Genomic DNA, 24848 nt, shown 5'->3' on the forward strand with positions numbered 1-24848 from the left:
GACTAATTTGCCTTTTGAAGAAAACGCAACCCACAAATATCATAGAATGTCCATTCCAATATGGAAAATGTATTCCATGTAAGAGGTAAATCCATGGGGAAATTAGCTACACTAATAGATTATCCTGGAGTAGGGGCAGACATAGAGCTTTGGTTTGTTTTCAATCACTCTTCCTCTATGTAAACACTTCCAGGGCTAATCAGTATTATTTGGGCATTATTTTCATTTAGTCACTCAGACAGCTGCCAGCTGTAGGTGCGCTGACAGAATACATAACCACGCGTTAAGAGATGACATTTGCAGCCGTCATTGCCGAGCAGAAGCGCCTGCTCTGGAATGAGATGAGGGCAATTATAATACTGGACGGGTGTGTGCTCCTCAGATGGTTACATCCCCAATCACAAGGTGCGCGCTGCCCCTTTAAAAAAACGTGACTTCTCCCGGGTCTCATTCTCTCTGCATCAGTAGACTTCAGTTTTTGCATAATGAAAGTCTGAGTGGCATTGGATGGGCGAGGAGACCAGAGCTGGAGAAGAGCTGTGTAATACTAAGTATGAGAGAGACAGAGAGAGGTAACCAGAGGCAGGGGCAGGGAATGTGAAGGAGGAAGAGAGAGAGGGAGAGGGAGAAAGAGAGAGAGAGAGAAAGGGGGTGAATGGCAGTGAAGAGGGAAAGGGAAGGAGAGTGCAGAGACTGGAGCTATATAGATTAAGAAGAGGAGAGGAAAGGAGACAGAGTATTTAATGCAGCAACTGACAGACAGAGGAAATAAGATTGAGACTATTAACTGAGGAACGAGACAGCAAGAGACCACGGCCAAGTGGAAGAAAGAGAGATCATGAAGAGAAGCCCAAAAAATAAGAAGAGGGAGATAGGTAGTTGTGACAGGACACGTGTAATCCTCTGAATGTAGACTTTTAGGATAGAGAATAGAGAAAGCATCTCAGGTCTGCACGTTTCCAAACCCCCCCAAAAAAAGACTTCCCCGACTGACTCCATTCTGGGACAGGAGCTGGATTGATCCGGACATGTATAAACTTTCCTGAGAGGCACAGAGAATGGGCTCTAGAATCCATCATATCGTCATTATCTTAGGACAGGGCTGTGCCATGCCTTCATAGACCTTCTCTGCATCCTCATCAGCAGGATCAGACTGGACTAAAGCGAGCTCCAGAGAATGTCCCCTGCTTGTGCCACTGAACTTGGGATATCGGTTTTGGATGGCTGGCTGTCAGGGGGGGACTAAATTGTGACCCTATAAATCTAATCCAACTGGCATAAGGAGGAAGTGCTGTAGTTTTCTTAAAACCTTACAGCGCCAAGAGAAAATCTCATTGAAGGCGCTAAACTCAATCAAATCCCAGAATCAGGCACCTTATTGGGATATTGGCACTTGGACCACTGAAGGTGACATAGGGACAAACAACCTGTTCAGCCTCAGTTTGGAACTTACCATAAAGAAACACTGATAGGAATTATACAATATGCTCCACCATTACTTGCGCCATTTAGGTTTGCGCACGGACGTAGAGAACCTATAACATTTATCTGGTGACCAGACATTCTCTGTGGCTGTATCTGGAAGCGCTTCCCAGCTCAGCTCTCGGGAGCTGTCCCTTCAGCACCACACTGGAACCTAAGCACATCTCAGTCACTGGCTATGAGCTGTCTGTTCAGCACCACAGCTACTATCCCTGTCTTACTGAGGGACTGGGAGTCAGGGCTTCTGCAGGCAGGAACGTGGGATCTACTAATGAGACTGAGTATAGGCAAACTTTAAAGTCCATGTCTCTGACCTGCATGGGGACATTAGGAAGTATAGCAATTTAAAATATATATTTTTTCCAACCTTTCAGAGGCGGACACTGACTTTGTCAAGGTCACGGGAAGCTGGGTTCAAACTTACAGTTATACTTTTTTGGAAAGTCTGCATGTCTTCCTACCAAAGTTTGCATTGAAACGTTACATCATAGTCTATCACTGGCCGGATTTTCTAAATACACTTCTAGTACCTGCCTATTCTCTGCTACCAGACCGTCAGCTAACTCTCAGCTTCCTCTCTAGCCAGGGGTCCAACTACCATGACCAAGTATGAGGATGTGTGACAGAGGTGTTCAGATGCTAATTACCACTGTGGGGGCCTTTGCAGCTTTTAGTCTGATGACCATAGCGGTGGGCACGGATTATTGGCTGTATTCCAGAGGGGTCTGCAAGGCCAAATCCACCAATGACAATGAGACCAGCAAGAAGAACGAAGAGGTGATGACTCACTCAGGATTATGGAGAACGTGCTGCCTTGAAGGTAAGTTACCTTCTCCCTAGACAGCTGTGACCTTTGAACTATAGAATAATGCATAATTACACATCTTGCTTAAAGCAGTGATAGACAAACTATGGCTCATTTGTCATTGTGGAACTACAAGCATTAGCAAACCCACCGTTGGCTAAAAGAGCATCCTGGTGCTTGTAGTTCCACCACAGCTGAAGAGCCACAGGTTGCCTGAATAGAGTTTGAAAATACTTTGCTTTAACCTATATTACATAAATTCTACCAGTCAATATCTGCAACATGAAAATATCAGACAACACATTCAGTTCTTTATCAGAATATTGAACAATTAACCCTGCTTTTGCCATTGTGGTGCATGGTTGTGAAAGCTATTTGTAAGCAATGAAATATTACACAGAGGCAAGAATATTATATTTACCCTTGAATCATTGCTCTAACCCAAGTAAATAATTCACTGTGTTTACGCTGTTCCATCGTCACTAGCAGTATCCAGCTGTCTGGCATCTAAAAGGTTAGCACTGAAAATGTGCTGTAAATATGTTTCTCCTCTGTGAATGCTGCAGTTGACAGTATTGAACCTGCCAACATGACTCACTTCAACAGTGTGATAATGTAGTGCTCTTGCTATACCCCATTTATTTCAATATTGCAATAACCTCATCGGAATAAGTTACAGGTTAGTCCTAATAATGCTGAAAGCAAACACAGCCCAGATCATTGTCATTGGAAAATAAGAGGAAAGAAACAAGATGAAGATATTATCACATCGTTGACGTGGGTCAGGTTAGCAGGTCTGGAGTTTGGGATTGTAAGTGAAAGTTATAATGGATAAAGGATATTTGAAGATCAGAGAATAAAGGATATTTGAAGATCAGTGGTATGCAATCTGTGGGACTACAAGTCCCAGCATCTCATGCAGGACATAATGGGCATACAACAGCTGAAGAGTCACAGGTTGCCAGAGCCTGTAGATGATCAGGAAGGAGGAACACAAGTGGGTCATATTAATTGTGCAAATAACCTTTCTAGGGTTTTAGAATCCTTGGTATACCTGGCTGCTGAATGCAATGGACTACAGCCATCCACTCCCACCCACGAACTTAGTGGCAGGAAACTATTTTGCCTCATTACTCTGTAACATCCCACCCACCTCTCATCCTTGGATCTAAAATCTCAGTTTGACAATAACTCCGTTCTGTTTCTATGTTGATTTTTTTTTTTTCTTCAGTGTTGGATATTTTCTAATATTAGCTAGTGTGTGGGAGATACCTAACAGAGCATTGCTATGGAGTCCTGCTCATCTGAAAGGGTTAACCGATTCACAGCCAGCGTCCACTAGGCACTTGTGAGTAGTGCTTTCTACACTCACTAGGCGTTCATTAAGTATCCATATCGTTAGTGAAAGTCCAAAATATCAAGCGTAAAAGACTCTTTGGCCATTTTGTGTTCGGACTACAGCTCCTATCAGATGCAAATGTTTGGGGGGAAAAAATCTCTGCAAAAGGAAATCAGCTGCTGGTCACCAAAGAGGTGTCTGTTTTCATGTCACAAGCCCAGAAAGGTACAAGAAATAATAAACTAAAACTGACAATTAATGCTAGTTGTATGGAGAAAACACAAGGTAAAATGTTTCATATGTGGTGATCCAAGACAGGCTTTAAAATATTTATTTTAGGTTGGGGAAGGGTTAAAAAGACAGTGAAACTACTTGCATTGCCTAAATCACAGATTCTCCCTGTAGTTAATCTTCTTTTCATTGCTCAGATTAATCAAGCTTTCTCCAATCTCTTCGTGTTTTGACTTCCAGATCCATTCACCTTATATAGTCTAAATGAGATAAAATTGAGCTACAGTGGAATTGCTACAATTCTGCTATAAGAATACTGTTACAAATGTCTAATGCCATGTCTTGCATGCTCAAATGAGTTAAAGGTCACCTCTAATTTAGAAAGGGTGCAAATGGCTATTTTTTATTTATTTTTACACACTCCATAGACATTTGGGGCTAGATTTACTAAACGGCGGGTTTGAAAAAGTGGAGATGTTGCCTATAGCAACCAATCAGATTCTAGCTGTCATTTTATAGAATGTACTAAATAAATGACAGCTTTAATCTGATTGGTTGCTATAGACAACATCTCCACTTTTTCAAACGCGCAGTTTAGTAAATCTATCCCTTGGTGTTGTTTGCAAATTGCGACTAAGATCAAGTTGAAATCTTTCATGTTAGTTAAAGCTGAAATTTGCAGCAAACCACTTCTCCTGCGCTAAGACAACTAAATGCATTTCATTTGTTTTCTTCTCTTGTTTATTAAATCAACTTTATATAATAAAGTTATAAATAAAGCTTTGGGAAACAGAGAGGAATATATAGTAGTACAGAGAAATAGATAGTACGGTACTTTAGAGACAGTGGTGTTATAACTGCAGAACAGTGAGATCATCAGTTCAATACTATACAGAATAACATGTCACCCCCCAGGGTAGATGACAGGGATATTACAAGTCACCCTGGTGTTTCATGTCATAAAGTAAACCTCCTAGCCTGTAGTCTCTTGTCCTTACATGGTTACGGAACTCCAATGTGGCTTGTTGTGGCTGTGTGATGCACAGTGGAAGGTCTGATAGATGATTCATTGTATATACCTAACATGCATATTAAGCAATTTACCATATTACGCTTGTGTCCCTCTTCATTACTGTCAACCTCCATAGAAGTTACTGTATGACATTATAATTCTAAGAGTATTCCCTCTATGAGTTCACAATTAAGACATATATGGCCTTATTCCTGTATTGAGCCAAAACTATTATATATAATACCATGAATTGCCTGTACGTTAAATGCATGTAAAGCATTATGTAATATAGTTCATTGACAATCCTATTTATATGATAGAGTGCAATACAGTATATAATGGGGTATCAATCCAACATGATAAACTACAGTACAGTTAATAAATAGTGTATATTAAAATTAAAATAAAAACACCATCCATATGATGCAGTTGATAATTTAATAATATACATGGATAGATATAACACACGTGTGGATATATATATATATATATATATATATATATACTGTATATAAGTGACACATTTTCTATACTTGGGACATCGAACACAGCTTTACTTAGGTAATTCTAAAAGAGCTTAGAGTACAGTAATCCGTGAGATTTACAAATATGGTGGGGGGTCCAATTATGATCAGATTTCTCTGAAGGAAAGTTGAAAGTGCTGATTTACATCAAGTTATACAGCAGACAAAGCAGTAAAAGGAAAATATAATTGTGGCTCACGAGTTCCATTATTAAACAAAGAGACATAATGGGTATATATTAGGCTTTTTGTACCATCAGATACTACCTATTTCACCTAGTACGTACTCCTCTGCACCCATTCTTTTTATTTGTCAGTGGCAATAATTTGGGATGAAGGGTTGTTACTGATCCATGCCCCACCTAAGGCACCTGTTTCCTCCACCCATCCCATCCCCCAAATCTAGCATGCTACTCTTCAGTTAGGATGTAAGTATACGAGATGCCCTTTACCCAGCTTTCAGCCGCCCTTTACCCAGCTCTCAGCCGCCCTTTACCCAGCTCTCAGCCGCCCTTTACCCAGCTCTCAGCCACCCTTTACCCAGCTCTCAGCCGCCCTTTACCCAGCTCTCAGCCGCCCTTTGCCCATCTCTCAGTCGCCCTTTACTCAGCTCTCACCTACCCTTTACCCAGCTCTCAGTCGCCCATTACCCAGCTCTCAGCGCCCTTTACCCATCTCTCATTAGCCCTTTGTCCAGCTCTCAGTCGCCCTTTACCCAGCTCTCAGCGCCCTTTACCCAACTCTCAGTCGCCCTTTGCCCAGCTCTCACCCACCCTTTACCCAGCTCTCAGTCGCCCTTTACCCAGCTCTCAGCACCCTTTACCCAGCTCTCAGCGCCCTTTACCCAGCTCTCAGTCGCCCTTTACCCAGCTCTCAGCCACCCTTTGCCCATCTCTCAGTCGCCCTTTACTCAGCTCTCACACACCCTTTACCCATCTCTCAGTCGCCCTTTACTCAGCTCTCACCCACCCTTTACCCAGCTCTCAGTCGCCCTTTACCCAGCTCTCAGCGCCCTTTACCCAGCTCTCAGTTGCCCTTTGTCCAGCTCTGTCACCCTTTACCCAGCTCTCAGCGCCCTTTACCCACCTCTCAGTCGCCCTTTGCCCAGCTCTCACCCACCCTTTACCCAGCTCTCAGTCGCCCTTTACCCAGCTCTCAGTCACCCTTTACCCAGCTCTCAGCGCCCTTTACCCAGCTCTCAGCCACCCTTTACTCAGCTCTCACCCACCCTTTACCCAGCTCTCAGCCGCCCTCTACTCAGCTCTCACCCACCCTTTACCCAGCTCTCAGCCGACCTTTACCCAGCTCTCAGCCGACCTTTACCCAGCTCTCACCCACCCTTTACCCAGCTCTCAGCCGCCCTTTACCCAGCTCTCAGCCGCCCTTTACCCAGCTCTCAGCCACCCTTTACCAAGTTCTCAGCCACCCTTTACCCAGCTCTCAGCCGCACTTTACCCAGCACTCAGCCGCCCTTTACCCAGTTCTAAGCCGCCATTTACCCAGCTCTCAGCTGCTCTTTACCCAGCTCTCAGCCGCCCTTTACCCAGCTCTCAGCCACCCTTTGCCCAGCTCTCAACAGCCCTTTATCCAACTCTCAGCCGCCCTTTATCCAACTCTCAGCCGCCCTTTACCCAGCTCTCAGCTGCTCTTTACCCAGCTCTCAGCCGCCCTTTACTATCCTCACCCTGCTACCTGCCATTGGGGTGCAGGATTGAATGACGTGTTACTATGTGCTTCCTCCTAGGACTTCCACACTATGAATATAGGCAATTTAGATAAAGTGGAGTTGTTTTCCGTCCCAAATACCACTATTCCTGCTATCATGGTGGACTCCTCATACACTGGCAGGAACAAGTGAGCACATAATTCAAAGTGCAAAAACATACTAGTAGGTTAATTGGCTGCTATCAAAATTGACCCTAGTCTGTCTGTCTCCCTCTCTGTCTGTCTGTCTGTGTGTGTCTATATTAGGGAATTTAGATTGTAAGCTCCAATGGGGCAGGGACTGATGTGAATGAGTTCTCTGTACAGCGCTGCGGAATCAGTGGCGCTATATAAATAAATGGTGATGATGATGATGAAGTGCGCCTCCTGCTGTTTGACTATGAGACGTGCTAGAGACTGGCAGTAGAAGGAGGGTGGTAAGGTTCATTGGAGGGGTAGATAGTGGGAACTTGGCCAAAATCTAACAATCAATTTTTTATCATTTGTAATTTTATAATTATAAATAATAATAATAATAATAATAATAATAATAATAATAATAATAAATGTATACCTTTCTTCTGCAAGCTAATCCAGTGAAGGCATGATATTGCGTACAGTAACTAACAATGCAAAAATCTATAATGTGCTTTTTACTTGAAATTAAAAGTAAAGTGGACAGGGGACCAAACCCATATAAATAAACCTACACTGGTGTCTTTTAAATATTAATTTCAGTTTAACTCTTCCCTCGCCTTTGTATAGGTTGCAACTGATATGAGTGAGAAAGACAGACAAACATGTCTATATATAAGATTTTAAAGGTATTGGAAAACATTTTTTGTATTATATAATGGTAATTTGTGATATACTTTTAAATTTAAAATGGTTGGTTCACTATTGCAGATCTGCTTTAAAGAGAATGTGTTAACCTCACACAGTTGATACAGCCATTTTGTGTTATGAAAAAATGGTCATGAGAAAACAGTTTACTCAATCACTAGGAACCAGTGACATGACTGAGGCACAAAATATAGGCATCCATTTTGTGGGATTAACCAATATTCATGAGAAACTAGCTTACTCCATCACTAGGAACCAGTGACATCACCAGTTACACCACTGAGGTACAAAGTACAGGCAGCCATTTTGTGCAGCCTATCGATTAACTAGAAATCAGTTACTCCTGCCTCAGTGCTGTCAGGTTGTATAGTTGTCTAATGCTCTTTAACAAGATCAGCCATGTTGGAGATGTGCTAGTCCTGTGCTCCAATTTGTCCTGTAGATGCTCAGTTGGAAGTAAGACAGGATTGCTTCAGAGAAAGTCTGGATGTTACCTATAGCAACCAATCAGATTCTAGCTATCATTTATTTAGTAGATTCTACAAAATGACAGCTAGAATCTGATTGGTTGCTTTAGGCAACATCTCCACTTTTTCAAACTACGCTCTTGATTCTACAGTCACTGTGTTAATATTGTGCTGGTGACTGAAGTAGGAACCAATCTGCTTATCGCTCGTGTGCTCCTCGTATAGTAGAATGGTGATTAACTTGTATATCACTAAGTGCTTCCTCCTGCGCTGAATACACAAGGAGTCAGGGCCGTCTCTTCCATTGGGCACGATGGGCAGGTGCCCGGGGGCCCTGCAGGCAAGGGGGGCCCATCCGAATTCTAAAAGGTATTTTTTTAAATACTTACCTTGCGGTCACATCAGCGGTGATCCGGCTCCCTCCCTGGTCCCCTCTTCCATGCTGTGCTCGCAGTAAATGCTGGGCATGATGTCACGCCCAGCATTCACTGCAACCACAGCACGGAAGAGGGCAGAAGAGACTCAGCGGCGCGGAAAAAAGAAGAGGATCGGACTTAAGGTAAGTTAAGGGGGCCCCTATATATATATATATATATATATATATTTATTTTTATTTTTTTAGGGGCCCGGTACACTGCATTGCCTGGGGGGCCCATAAAGTTGTTAAGGTGGCCCTGCAAGGAGTGCAACAGTGGAGCTAGTGGTCATGAGAGACTTATCTGGGGGAGGTTAAGGTAGGAATGAGTGACCATAGATGGCGTATGGGCTCTGTGCGTAGACTATGTCAGGTGAAACATCCTCAAAGTTTTGACAAGAGTACAACAAGCGTTCTCTATTACCAATGTCTCCCATCTGATTGAAACAACATTTACAGGAACTCATCCATGAATAACGAAGTTTACATATATTTGCATACTTGCATACAAACCGTGTAAATCTTACTATTTAATTAGTTAATTAATAACAAGGGAAAACATACAATGCTATAATTAAAAAATAATGGCAATATAAATGCCCAAAAATTAGTATTTTGTGTATACTCATATTTTAAACATAGACACCAGGGCATTCATTTTTGTATCAAAAGTCAGACAACTAGATATAACCCCATAGTCATCATTTTTCAATTTCAGCATTATAAAAAAAACACTAAACGTTTATGATCTTGATAAATGGTATGTAAATCAGTTTTTGATAAATAGGGATCTAGCACATAGATATATAGAGACATACGCAGTGAAAATCAACATATTATTTACATAGTCTGTGAACTGAGCTACGCTCGCAAAATAATATTTTACGACTACATGATAATTTAATATTTTATGTCTGGTGGCGTTAATTGCCTCATTATGTAGTCGACTGCATGAAGACTGTGAAACTGCTGTGTCACCACATAAACAACACTGGCTGGGAGATGTTCAAGTATAAATGTAAGAAATAAAATATGGAAAGTTATAAAAATATTAAGTTAATCTATACATTAGATACATTAGATCAGGCTTATGGAAACTGTAGTTACCTAGTTGTTGTAGAATTACAGGTACCAGCATGCCAATCATGCTGGGCTATGTAGTTCCACAAAAGCTGGAGACAGTGTCTAGTCCCATAGTGGGCTAGCTTGGGCTGGGTCACTTGCATTTTTTTTCCTTTAAAATAGGCTTAGTTGAGTCTTGCCCCCCTGGGCTAAAATTTGCCATCCCTCCCCTGACTGCAGATTCACGAGTTGCCACCTCTTCATGAGAGGCTCTACTGGAATCTTCAAATTTTGTCTTATTCACGTCAATGTCACTTATGGTCCCTTTCTTTAAAGTAGACCTCGGCGAAAAGAGGACAGATTTGTTGCTAACTCCTGTCTATATCCTGGCAGCTGGGATATTGCATTCAACTAATCCCGCTGAAGTCTCATTTCATCTGCACAGTTCTAGAGATTAATACAAATCACATTTGAGGCGTATTTATCGCCGTATTATGTCATATTATGAAAAATTCAGACGGCCTTTAGCACTTAGTTGCTGCTTTGCCCTAATAAGTCATTGTTAGATCTGCTAACAGATTTGTTAGCCAAGGTGCCGACCTGTCAATAAACATGTTCAGTACTGGCCTCAAATGCAAATTTCAGCGGTTCATCTACAGAAGAAGTCGGGAGAATGTTTTGTTTTTTTATAGATATTTTAATTGAGAGTTGTCAAACCACAGCATGAACACGGCGATAATATATGTATACAATATAGGAATCATACAGCAAATTGTAAGTATCAAACAACAGTACTTAAATCACAAATACCAGAAGGTTGCAAATATTATTGACCTCATTATTCTTTCTTTTTCTTTTTTTTTTAAAGCACCAATATATTCTTCTATACTGTACAATGAGGAGGTACAACAGTTATACAAGTAACATACAATATAACACAATCGTATATAGATTACAATACAGAATTACAATATAGGAACATAACTCTAGATGATTGGAGTAAGGGTCTTGCTCTGTAGAGCTTATAAAGTAATAGCCTGGGGCAGCACAGTGGCTCAGTGGTTAGCACTTCTGGCTACCAGCGCTGGGGTCATGAGTTTGCTTCCAGACAGTGGCCATATCTGTATGTTCTCCCTGTGTTAGTGTGGGTTTCCTCCACCATGCTAGCAGGTTAATTGGCTGATATTAAATTGACCTTAGTCTCTCTCATTCTTTGTCTGTTAGGGAATTTAGACTGTAAGCTCCTGCAGGGCAGGAACTGATGTGAGTTACAGCGCTGTGGAATTAGTGGCGCTATATAAATAGCTGATGATGACTAATAAGACCATCAGCATTGTATTATTTATACCTTTTATTGGGAGTCTGCATAAATCCCAAATATTATGACCAAAGGGGCTGCTCTTGTGATACAGCCAATTAAGGTTTTCTAATATGAACATATTAGAACCTAGAAGATCATTTACACTAGACATTGCCAGGGCCAGGCAGGGCTGGGGGGCATCTGCCCACTGGGCCGGTGCCACAGTAGGCTACCTTTGGTTGGGTCACCTGCATTTTTTTTTTCTTTAAAATGTTCCTAATAGGCTGCGGAGTCCAGTCTTGCCCCCTGGGCTAAAATTTGCCAGCCCTCCCCTTGATATTTCCCCTTCCAAAAAATAACAACTTGACTCATAACTTTGCTCAACCGTTTTTCTGTTATCTATAAATGTGTTGTACATATATGGACATTTTAAAGGGTGCAAAAATACTGTTTGCCGTTTAGAGCTTTCCTACTTACTGTACATTGCTGTTGTGCCACCACTGGCTGGGGGCAAGATTATTGGGCCTGATTCCTTAAGGAAAACGAAACGAACGTGTATAATAGGACAGCACAGTGGCTCAGTGGTTAGCACTTCTGCCTTACAGCACTGGGGTTATGAGTTCAATTGCCGACCATGGCCTTATCTGTGTTGAGTTTGTATGTTCTCCCTGTGTTTGCATGGGTTTCCTCCGGGTGCTCTGGTTTCCTCTCACATCCATATTTTAACCTGGAGCGGATCTGAAGATACGTCTGATGAGTACGAGTCTAGATACATTCTGCACTGACAGACACAACATACTGCAGGATATGTCCGACACGTATTGTAACCTGTCTTAATTGTCTTTTGCACTTGAAGATGATTTGCATACGATTGCGTTCTCTGGCGGGGCAATTTAATGCAAAATACGGCACTGGCATTTTACCTTCCTTAATGAATCGGGCATTGTATTCATTATCTCTGCAGTACGCAATTATTGACATAGTTGCTGTTAAACAAAGAGCACACAAATATAAATAGGTCACTTTACTGCCATACAGCCTTTCAGAGACTTCCATATGCTTTGTGTCAGCTAATTATGCAAAGATATGGGTGGATTTCTGCATGCCAATCCTTTCTAGCAAACACACTTGTAGACACAAGTATGTCTGCTATGGAACAGGTCAAACCGCCCTGAAACTTTCCATCTATGTTTGCATAAAAGCATAAAATAAAAAAGGATATCGATTCGTTGGTCTGTATCTGAGAATCAGTTTCCAGTATAACAGCTTGGCACAGCCAGTATGAAGAGGAATACAGGGACACAAAAATGCAATTGGAAATACATTTTCCTTTATCTTGTTGGAAAGCTTTAATTCCTCTTTAATGCTCTATTTTTTATTTATATCCATAAACCATCCTTCAGATCATTTTTAAATATTTTGTTCTGCTCCCTTGTTGCTATAATACAGCACTTACAAATGCTGTTTAAACAAAAATTATTTTCGGTAGCAAAAGAGGTTAACTGTGCTTCAGCTTGAATATAGACTTAGCTGTGAGTGTTGAGAGCTATCTGCCTACCAAGGTTTGCTGATATAATCATAGCCGTGTTGGATGGAGGATGCCTCGGTATGGAACACAATTATATAATAAACCAAAACATTTCACTCCACTGCACACTACTAGAAGCTCCATCCCATCCTCCACAATAGTATAGCTGAAGCCATATATTGGCAGCAGCGCTAGGGCATAAATAAGATGCAGATTAAATATTTATAGAGCCACGGATTCAATGTAATAAGGTAGTGTTTTTGGGAAACAAATGTCTTTTTCAATGTACCCCCCCCCCCACACACACACACATATATATTTATATATATATACACTGAATGTATATATATATATATATATATATATATATATATACTGAATGTATATATATATATATATATATATATATATACGTATATATACATATATATATATACACGTATATATACATATATATATATATATATATATATATATATATATATACACGTGTATGTATATATATATAAATAAGCTTCTTCATTCTCAATTTTTTTTAGAAAACTGACCTGAATTTATTAATAGTTGGGTGAAGATCCCTTTTAATGTTGAGTTACCCATCTGTCACCAAATACTTTTGTTTTGTATTTTCACTGTTAATAAAACAGTTTTCTAGCAGATACAAATATCGTGCAATTAAGGCAGATAAATACGGAAAATATTTGACTGTGTTCCGCCAGCATCTTTCTATTTGTAAAGTGGGGCCATGCTGTGAGGTTTTCATTACAGATGGGGGGAGGTGCACAAATTTTTGCACAAATTGAATTTCATGGTGGAAGAGAGGCAGAGGCAGAGGCGCGAGGTGGCGGTGATACAATCTTCCAGCTCCACTTTCTACAGTCCGTGGAATGACATTTAGCACTGTATTTGGGTATTCTCATTTGGTGGATATTATATGAATGAACAGAGTTGTGCGGTGTGAGTATAATAAGGGATGAGTCTGTAGGAACAAAAATTATAGGGATTTCCGGGGAGAACACAATTTATAGGGTGAATTCCACTCTAAACACTTAAGACCAAATTCCTTCCCAAAAGAGGAACGAGGTGAATTTTCTGTGGAGCAGTTTTAAAAAACTTTCGCTCATCTGTAGCTGTAATCGGATCAGTGTCACACATTAAATCTGACACCTTTTGTTCATTTTGTTTTGTTAAAAAAAAATTGGTGACACCTTCTTACACACACTGATTGCTAATTGTTTTCATTAATTAGAAAGTACAGATGGGGAAAAAAGCATAATGGAGCGAGCAGTGTACTGTAGCTAAGGACGGCACTGACAACATGTGAAATATCTGTGAATAACCTAGGAGTTTTCAGTGGGGTCCTCCATATTAATTCATTATCATTCCCACTTCCATCAGGGCCATCTTAACAACATTATGGGCCCCCAGGCAAAGCAGTGCACGGGGGCCCCTATATATATATATATATATATATATATATATATCTTTTTTTACATGTGCCCACTCAGCGTCCCTTCAACTAGAGAATCAAATCCCCCTTAACTTATCTTTCAATTGCCTTGTTCTCAGAGTCCGATCCCCTTCTCTTCTCCCTTCAGCTCCTCGCTGAGTCGCTGTTCTCCGTTCTGCGCACCTCTGTGCTGCGCTCGCAGTGAATGTCTGTCGTGATGACGTCCTCGCGCCCGACATTCACTGCGAGCGCAGCACGGAAGAGGGGACCAGGGAGCCACCTGACGTAACCACCTGACCTGAATGGTCAGGTGACAGCAAAAGGTAAGGTTCTTTTTTGTTTTGTTTTTTTTTACAAGATTTTTTATTTTCATTGAGAGTCCTGCCTGGGGCCCCCTTGACTGCGGGGCCCCCAGGCACCTGCCCATCGTGCCCAGTCAAAAAGACGGCCCTGACTTCCATCTGTTTATGGGCTACCACAGTGTCATTTTTTTAATATGATTTCCATGTAGCATTCTTGCTCCCTGATACACTGTAATGTGCAATCACATATAGCACATAAAGGGGCAGCAGGAAGGCCGGAGAGAAGCGTGGAAACATTGGTCTGCAGACCCGTCAAATCTTTCATACTGAGATAGGGCGGCTGAGCAGTGTGCGGTGTCTGCGGGATGTTCAATCACTGCTGGAATCGAAGGTTAGGTAGCAAGAAACAAAGACCTCACTAACATTCTCCAGATTCATTTTACATGAAGAATCCCTACATTGCTACCAGTATTATGAGCCATGGTGCACTGTCCTTTGCAATGCGTTTTCCTCCATCTTTATGTGTTCAGATATTTCACCAAGACGTATACTACAAACTAATCCTACTTTTACATGTTGCTATTATGGCTTCAGGACTGGGACTGGCCAAGGACAGAGATCCATGGCCCTTGCATTCATCATGTCCTGCACAGAATGTGTTTGAAAGAAAGGAATGTTCTACTAAGAAATAGAACGATCATCAATTTATTTTTTCTAACTGGCAGGTTTACATAAGTCATGTGATAGGAGGATGAACAAAGGGGAAATTTATCACCCAAGTCTAGGTTTATGTAACCATCCCACAAATCCAACCCTGGACAATTAGATCTTAAGTCATTGTGTGAAGGGCCTCCAGTGATGGAGGGCCTGATTCATTAAGAAAAGTTAAACAAAAGTAAGTAAGGTAAAACCATGTTGCATTGGAGGGGGAGGTAAACTTAAAATGTGATGGCAGATTTATATTTGGGGTAGTGCATGTCTTAGATCAACTTTAAATTTCAGTGTACAAATAAGTTATCAAGTATTTGTGTGCTACATGAAAAAATAGACAGTATTTTCATTATATGCAAAATAATAAACTAATTTACACCCCTTGCATTGTAACATGGTTTTGTCCAGAAAACTTGAGTAAGAAAACGTACTCAATTTTTTGCTTAACTTCCCTTAATGAATCAGGCGCAGAGAGACTAAGATGGACATATTTAGTATTAGGAGAATAAATCAATGGGCAGTCTGAAAAGAGCGCCACCCAGGGGTGTAGAGAGGAACAGAGTGTGGGACTGAGGGGCAGGAGGAATCAGATCTAAACAGGTTCTTGATCTCACCCCCAACCTAAGGACAAGCTAATTACACCTAAAGTCCTCATAAATTAAATTTTAAAATAAACAAATGTATGCTAAAAGTTTCTGTACTTTGACAGACCATAATATTTAAAAAATATGGGACACAGTTTTACTTTGTTCTTCCCACCTCCTCATCACAAATCTTGACAATGACCACTCCAGACCCTTCTCCTCAAACCAGCTCTCACCGCCTCCATCACCGTTTACAAGCTCGCATCTGCTGCTTCAGACATTCCTCTCTCCAGCTCACAAAATGTTCTGGATCACAACGCCTGGAGCACTATTCGTGCGCTCAATGTGTTGCCTCTGCGTGTTCTTCCACAAAGAGGGGGAGGTGAGCATGCCCTCTGGTCTTATATATATATCTGCCCCCGCTGGACATACGCTGCTCCCCTCCTCCTCATCTTCTTCAATCTCCCACTCACCTCCGCCACTTACCATTGTGATACTTTCCCTTATTCACTCTGGGGAAATCCCAATATCCTACTTGCCTTACAAGGTTCCTCATGCCCACCTGATACATCGGGACTATAAGTAATATTTTAACAAAATAGTTTACTGCACTATCCCTAATATATGTATAGCTGTCTCACTTCTGAAAAGTGCATCTGTATTTCCTTGTTGAACCCTCCCCCAGATTATTAATCCCACATAAACTCCCAATTAGTAGTCAGAGTTGGAGAAGTAACAAGAAGGAGGTCGAGGTACCACCAGTGCAATCGAATGTCTATTTTCAGGTGTTTATTGCATGAGAAGAAGCAATTGAGCATCATTTTTTGTTTTTAGTGTTTCAGAAAGGTCTATTAACCTCCACCTGTAAATAAAGACAAGTTAGAACATTATTGCTTCATAAAAGAGACCATAAAAATAACACTGTAAAACTATGCTGTTGGCAGATACATATGTGGCTAGAAAGACTTAGGTTTACACAACCAGCGATGTGTGTATCCAAGCAACAACTGCTGGCTGTTTTTTTTTGTTTTTAGACGATGGTGTCCTTGATGAAATACCTGCAGTGTCCTTTTAAATCCCATTAAAAATGATGTTTGTCTATTTCAACATGAATTTCTTCCGCTGACTGTAAATAGACACATGGGGGGGAAATGTATCAAGCTGAGAGTTTTCCAGCGGGTTTGAAAAGTGGAGATGTTGCCTATAGCAGCCAATCAGATTCTAGCTGTCATTTTGCAGAATGTACTAAATAAATGATAGCTAGAGTCTAATTGGTTTCTCAAACCCGCCGAAAAACTCTCAGCTTGATACATTTACCCCCTGGTGCCTGATTGAAGTCCGGACGCATAGTGGGAGCAATTTCCATGTTTAAAAAGAGTATGCAGCTTCTGTGTAGTTCAGGTATTCAAATCAAATGGGGATATTCAATTGTTCGGCTTGACGGCCGAAAAACTCGCGCTCTAAAACTATTACCGTTAATACGGTAAAATTGCACTTAAAAACCGTTCATACGGTAATTTACTCGCTGAATTGAGCTGCGAGCTGAAATTTAGCGAGTAATTACCGTATTAGCGGTAATAGTTTTAGACCGCGACTTTTCCGGAGGTCCGGACGAACAATTGAATACCCCCCAAAGTGTTACTTAAGATACGTTACGGTGTGATTAGGATGGAAATGTATGTATAAAAGTGTGTACTTTCCGTAAGCGTAGACACACTGACAAGCTGAAGTATTTTTTAGGAGCATTTGCTCTAATGTTTACTAAATGCATATTTACAAAATTAAAATTGTACACATTAAAATAACTGCTATCAATATAATAACAAACCATCTACAAAAAAAACTATCAACATTTTCAATATAATCCCTATATTTGAGAATTAATTTTTTTATTTTATAAATTATTTTAAAATAACTAAATTAATAACCCTTCAATGTGTATAGTTGTTCTGTGATAGCTACTAAAACACTGGTGTAAAATTTAGCAAACAAGGTCAATTCTGTGCCGGTCATCATTATCATGGTGATATGACTACACCCCTATGCAAAATAGTCCCGACTCCTTCTTGCTGTGTCTTGATTCCAGAAATTAGAATGTTGGGAAGTATGATTAATGATTTACAGTTTGTGAATCGTGGCAGAAACCGTCACATGACATATGATGTAGTGAGCAATGAGACTTTATAATGCCCCTCTTCTCAGCATGCTTGTTCATAGCACAATCCCCCTCCCTCTGCCATCATGTACATAGAGGGAGGACTGTGACTCAGAGATCAGGTGCCCTCTCCTTGGCGGCCATATACATCTCCCCCTTAGTGAGATTTTGTAAAGAGAAGCCTGATTTGTATCAAGACATATTGGAAAAATTACAGTTTTTTTTACAAAGTTTGCTGTTTAAAAAAAACCAAACAGTTTATTCAGGATCACAGGTTTTGTGCAACAAATATAATATAGTTATAAAAAAAATATTGTTTTGTAGGACGGTATCTTTTATTTCACTGCACAAACTGCCCCTGTGAAAGCATTCTAACGCCAACTGTTTGCTAAGTAAATTACCCGACAGGAAAGCGTGGTGCCTGTTTTGAGAAATACGTTGTTAATGATCTCGTAAAATAGGAGTTTCAAACAACTAGGGCCTACTTTGCCTAATGAAAAAACAGAATGTGTTGTGTAGCGATCCAATATATTAGTTCTTCATTGATAACATAAAAGCAAGAATAAACTTTGTTTTAGCACATAAAAAATAAATAACAGAAAAGTGAGCGTGTTTCCCATAGCAACCAATCAGATCCGAGCTATCAAGATTCTAGAATCTGATGGGTTGCTGTGGGCAACACATTATCCATTTTAGAATGCTAAGGAAATCTACCCCTTGGGCTCCATATTTAGGGAGTATTATATCAAAGTGGTCCCATTGTCTTGATAGCGGTAGCCATTTTGTGGGCTGAACAAGCAGATTATAGATTCACTAGGAACCAATGAAATCACTGAGGTATAAAATCCACAAATCTCTATGTGAACGCCCCCTATCAATTCAACATCCACCAGCGACGTATGAGAAGTGTATTACTATTTCTTGCCGCCATCTCTGGAACATTGGTCCACCTCACAAAATGGCTGCCCCCACGGTGTGCAGGCCACTTCAAGGAGTCTGCCACCGCAGACCAAATAAAGCAGATCACAGCACACAGCTCCATTTTCTGCGCTCTGCTACTTGTACATAAATTACAGCATCTTTACAGGACAAGACGGGATTTTCATTTCTAGACTTGAAGAGTAAGCGAGAATTGTCTTGCGCATTTTAATCAAAGACATGTCATGTTAGTTTGACTTAAAAGGGAAATTGAAGGAGAAGCGGGGCCTCGCTAAACATTAGCCACGTGAGGGTGATGGATCTGGAATCTGTTAAATCTTGACTTTGGAAATAATAAGCCACAAAATTACTACAGCCTAGAGGAATAAATCAACATGAACTGAATATGCAACTACCAAGCAGATATGTGCTTCTTTTACAGAGCAGCTAAGTAAAAAAAGAGACTTGGAAACAAAACTCTGTGCTTGGTGTCTTTGTAGTATTAATGCTATTTTCTATGCCCAGCAGTTTCAGGGACTGATAAGATAGAGCCCCAGGGAGGGTGAAGAGGTAATAACTTAGTAAATGGCAGCAGAGGGGTCCGAGCAGGGGGCTAGCGTGTCTCGGTGCTGACAGTTGTATGTCTATTTGCCATGCATCACTCATAACATAGATTTTCTTCCACTGTGCTTCACACCCATTAAGACCAAAGTGAAATCACTGTGTAACTGTCAGTCACGTCTGCTGGTAGAAAAAATAAAATAATTATTGTCTATTTCTATGTAATAAGTGTTCTCATTCCAATAAGACCAACCCACTCAGACAGCGGTCCGATATCTGCACTGGACAGAATATTTAAATTAGCAACAGTGAAACTTCAATTATATGTGATCTCAATAACAGTGCACAAGACTAACGGTTCCCAGGATTAAAGGACCAATGTGTTTGCTGCTTATCTCTGAACAAAATTTGTTTTTGATTTTTAAAATGATTGTTATACATTAAAGCCATTTTAAAGGATCACTCCACCCAAAACTTAAAGGAGAGCTCCACCCAAAAATAACAAATATAGCTTTGGGTGAAGTTTGGTGAGAAATATATATATATATTTACCTTCCAGCCTTCTGGGACCCCATTGGACAGATCTTGGACATCAAGTAAGAGTCTATTGTATTTTACCAAATCGAACTCCACCCAAAAATTAATTTTCAGTTTGGGGGAACTTATCCTTCAAAATGTAGTTTTGGGTGGAATTCGCTATGATAAAATACACCATTTTACCTACCTTCGCTGCTGTGATACTGTTGTCTTGTGGGTTCCTCGAAGGCTCCAGTGCTCCAAAGCTGCCCTTCTCTCGCCTCCGTAGCTGGAGCTCTTTCAGTCTCATGCTGATGGTCCTGTTTGTGAACTCTCCATTTGCATAATTGGGATTTTCAGTGCATAGGGCATTGAATCAGGCAAGCGTTCGTAATAGTGATTAGTGCACAGCTGGACCACAGGATCCTGTGGTGGACCATGTCTATATTATCATATATCAGCATGAGAATTGGAAGGATATCTGTGAACCAACTGGGTCAGTCAAACTATCTGAACAGCTAGTTACAATGTGGCTCCATGATAGCCCAAGGTATGTGTGTAATATAGTGATAGTGTGGATATAGATGGTCCAATCTTCTTAATAATGGTACGGGCAGTTGTTGGAACAATGTTTGGGTATTGAAACTGTGAATTGCTGTTCAGGGCCTGGCTGCGGTATTGTGGCTTACTGCTCTTGTCTGATGTATAAAGGTTCTCTGTCTTAATGACCATTTAGTAAAATAGCATCTGACGTGTTCTTTTTTGGCTCCATCATCAGGACCGCCATGTCTTTTTATAGCAGCTTCCTTTTGTAGTTATGAAATTCCTGTACTAGGATCCAGCAATTCCCTATGAGCCAGCCTTGACTTGTGTACCAAACTGTGTACTTGTGTACTAAACTGTTATCCACCCTTTATGCTGCTTTTATTTTTTGTTTCCAACTAACCAGATCATCATCATTTATTTATTTATATAGCGCCACTAATTCCGCAGCGCTGTACAAAGAACTCGCTCACATCAGTCCCTGCCCCAATAGAGCTTACAGTCTAAATTTCCTAACATACACACACACACACACACACACACACACACACACATACATACATACATACACACATACACATGCAGACATACACATACACATACAAATACAGACATACACATACACACACATACACACACACATATACACACACATACATACACATACACACACAAATACAGACATACACACACATATACACACACACGTACACACACACACACATATACACACACACATACACACACACACACACACACACACACACACACACTAGGGACAGTTGATAGCAGCCAATTAACCTATTAGTATGTTGTGTACCAAACTGTGCACTTGTGTACTAAACTGTTATCTACCCTTTATGCTGCTTTTATTTGTTTCCAACTAACCAGATCATCATCATTTATTTATTTATATAGCGCCACTAATTCCGCAGCGCTGTACAGAGAACTCATTCACATCAGTCCCTGCCCCATTGGAGCTTACAGTCTAAATTTCCTAACATACACACACACACATACACATACAAATACAGACATACACATACACACACGTACGTACGTACACATACACACACATACACATACATACACACACACGCACTAGGGACAGTTGATAGCAGCCAATTAACCTATTAGTATGTTTTTGAGCCAGTGCTGTGAAGCGGAAGTGCTAACCACAAAGCCACCGTGTTGTCCCAGATTTGCCCGAAGCCATAGATCTGAGGGAGCAGTTATTTGGGTTCTACCACTTGGCTCTGATTCAGCAGGTTAATTTGGACAGCAGCTTGCTGTCAAATTGTAAACTAAATTAGGCATTGATCCTGTTTTTGTGATTGGGGTTGGACATTAGGGACTGACATATACTGTGTATAAAATAAATAATAAAGGGTATGATTTGACATATGCCATGTGTTATGATCTGTACTGGGTGGGGGTTGAATGTGATATATACTGCAGACAGAATGCTGTGTGTGATATATGGGGGGGCTATGTTGTATAATATATAATATGGGTTGAAGAGCTATGTATAATATTATATGATTTGAAGAGGGACTATGTAATATAATATATACAGAGGTTTGTTTTGTGATATGATATATAATGTAAAGGGCTGTGTGTTATATCACCTATCCTAGGGACAGGATTTGTGATATACGTACTGGGAGGGCTGCATGGTTTGATGTATGTAGTGTGGGAGGGGCTCTGTTATACAATATATAATAGGAAGCAGGATGTATGTGAAATTTACACTGATATGATGAGTTGATAGGTTATATACTGTAGTGGATGCACCTGTGTATAGACACCAGGAGGGCTGTGTGCCAGAGTTATATATTGAGATAATGAGTGGAGAATTGTAAGCAGATATGTGGGCTTTGTATAGATATATAATAGCATATATATAATTGAAAAAAATACAATTGAAAAATTGTATATATATTGCATATATGCATTAATTATTAGTATACAGCCAAGAGGTAAGCATACACAATGAACAAAAGTAAAAAAACAGAGAATAACTAAATAAATACAGATACTTTTGTAAATAAGACATAATAATTGGAAAGATAACTCCATTCAGAGGGGTTTGCAATAATTCTGGTTGTCTCCTAACTCTCATTTTACTCACAGAATATTGGAAACAAGAGCTAATTGGTTTCTGTCAGGTGGATAATAATGGCCAAATTTGACTTTACTTTACCAATTTCTCTCTGCAGCGTTGCAGTTTCAATAAGCTTGACCATACGCTGGGGATCTTTGAGCTATTTAAATGAGCTGCAAAAGGTAGAGGCAATTAGGATGTATTCCCTGCTTTGTATGTGGACACAGAACTGCAAAATGTGGTCCTAACTAATGCTTTCAATGGGGAAGTGCTTCTTGTCAAGACATACAGTCCAATCAACCAATACCTGCCGACATTCCTGATTGGATGATCAGGACAAACAATAACACGCCCCTGATCTGCCAAAACCATGCAAGAAATAGGAACACGAGAGCAATGTATTAGAAATAAGAATTCAATTCATGTGGACTGTCCTGCCTCATACAGTAAAACTGTATGTATTCAAAATGCAGTCACTATATATAATTTTACACTATATGATTGGTGTTTAGGTTTGTTTTTATATACAGCATATACAGCATTAATGTGAATCCCTGTGTTTGGTAAAGGCTTCTTAATTTGGTTAATAAATATATTCAGATGTCTAAATCGTCACTTTGGTTACCCTAAAAGGTTATTTCAGTTGTGGCACAGTTATATTGTTTGTAGTTTTATCTTCCATATTTTTGTATTATATGATGACTACATAATGGAAGCAGCGAGAATGCAGTCATTTCATCGTAGACTTAATCTTTTATCCATGTTGGGCTCTGAAACAAATTCTATGCAGAACCACGATGCACATCATCTAGGCACACTGAGCTGCGGTACAACATCCCACATAAAGCAGGTTTCTTTAGCAACCATTCTGGAATATCTGGATATCATGAAACTACTTTGGAGGTCACTCAGTCATCACCAAATATTATCAAGCTCCTGAAGTCGTCGGCAAACTGATACTTAACTATTTGATGATATGAAAATTATGCATTGATTGCTTTATCTTCACCCTGTTTTGTTTGATGATTTGGGGATTATTTACAAATTATTTTACCTGAGCGATGTCCTTTAAATATTTTGTCCTGTACACATACTTAGGAGTGAGTTGTGATGACAAGAGGAAGCCATCACAATACTTCACAATGATTCCAATGAGATGATCCTGTTTAACTTGAGATTTGATTGTAAAGTAGCCCCAAGGTGTGCCCAGATTCTTTTATCATTGTTTTTATTGCTAAAGCTAGGTACAGCCAACATACGACCGCTCGTTCAAAAGTCGGGCCAGTGTGTGTAGTGACACGATGGTCGAAAGTCTGCCCAAATGGACGATTTTCGCCTCATTTGGTTGGTCGTACCGTTAAATATTTTTGTTACAATCTCGTTTCCGTTGTGTAGTGTGTATAAACTTCCGACCGATCCACGACGAAATTGCAATCATTGCTCACGACAACATGGCTGTAAAAAGTTGCTAAAGGGACGTCCGCTCTTCCCTTTATCGTCTAAAACAAGGCTACTGTGTATGCAGTCCATGGACCGAGCGATCGGACCATCGATCACATGTAAAATCGATCGGCATTAAAAGTTGGTGGAAAATTCTGTAGTGTGTACACAGCTTAAGTAACGAATGTTGTGTTACCCACAGACATTAAAATCCAATCTAGCTGTCAAGTAATGCAATGGGAATGAACATATACAATCAGATTGCATACATTATATCAGTTACAAGATTGTTCCCTTAATACAATCGCATTGTGCTGTAGTGCGTGTGCTGTGGCCGTGTGATTGATGACATATTCAGTAGATCTCTGCACTGACAATCAATCTTTACCTGAGTGGGATATCTTATGATATTTTAGACACACACAAATTAATTTCCAATTGCATTGAGATTACAAAAATATTTATGTTGTGTGAGGTGATATTGGAAGATGATTGATTTGATCGGCAATTAAGTCATGAGTGGGTACCCTACCTAATACCATCCACAAACAGATCTGGGGGTATATTTAATAAACTGCGGGTTTGAAAGAGTGGAGGTGTTGCCTATAGCAACCAATCAGATTCTAGCTGTCATTTTGTAGAATGTACTAAATAAATGACAACAAGAATCTGATTAGTTGCTATAGGCAACATCTCCACTTTTTCAAACCTGCAGTTTAGTAAATATAACTCCTGTAATGTGATCTTGTGGTCAGTATGTTATTTTTCCACCTACTTTGTCTGAGTCTACCATGTAGATTGAATGTAACGCTTATCTATAAAAGAATGCATAATCCACGTGGCCATAGTGTTG

The 24848-nt window shown here is 40.2% G+C and overlaps 1 protein-coding gene across 1 annotated transcript in view; it reads left to right on the forward strand.

Annotated features, from left to right (window-relative positions):
• The first annotated feature begins 346 nt into the window (after positions 1–346).
• CACNG3 (calcium voltage-gated channel auxiliary subunit gamma 3) overlaps positions 347–24848 on the forward strand; it is a 70616-nt gene continuing 46114 nt past the window's right edge. Inside the window, exon 1 of the mRNA XM_075179348.1 lies at positions 347–2302. Coding sequence (XP_075035449.1) covers positions 2092–2302 — 211 coding nt within the window. The 5' untranslated portion in view covers positions 347–2091. The remainder of the gene's footprint in view (positions 2303–24848) is intronic.

This window comes from Mixophyes fleayi, chromosome 7 (assembly GCF_038048845.1).
Source record: "Mixophyes fleayi isolate aMixFle1 chromosome 7, aMixFle1.hap1, whole genome shotgun sequence".
Classification (NCBI taxonomy): Eukaryota; Metazoa; Chordata; class Amphibia; order Anura; family Limnodynastidae; genus Mixophyes; species Mixophyes fleayi.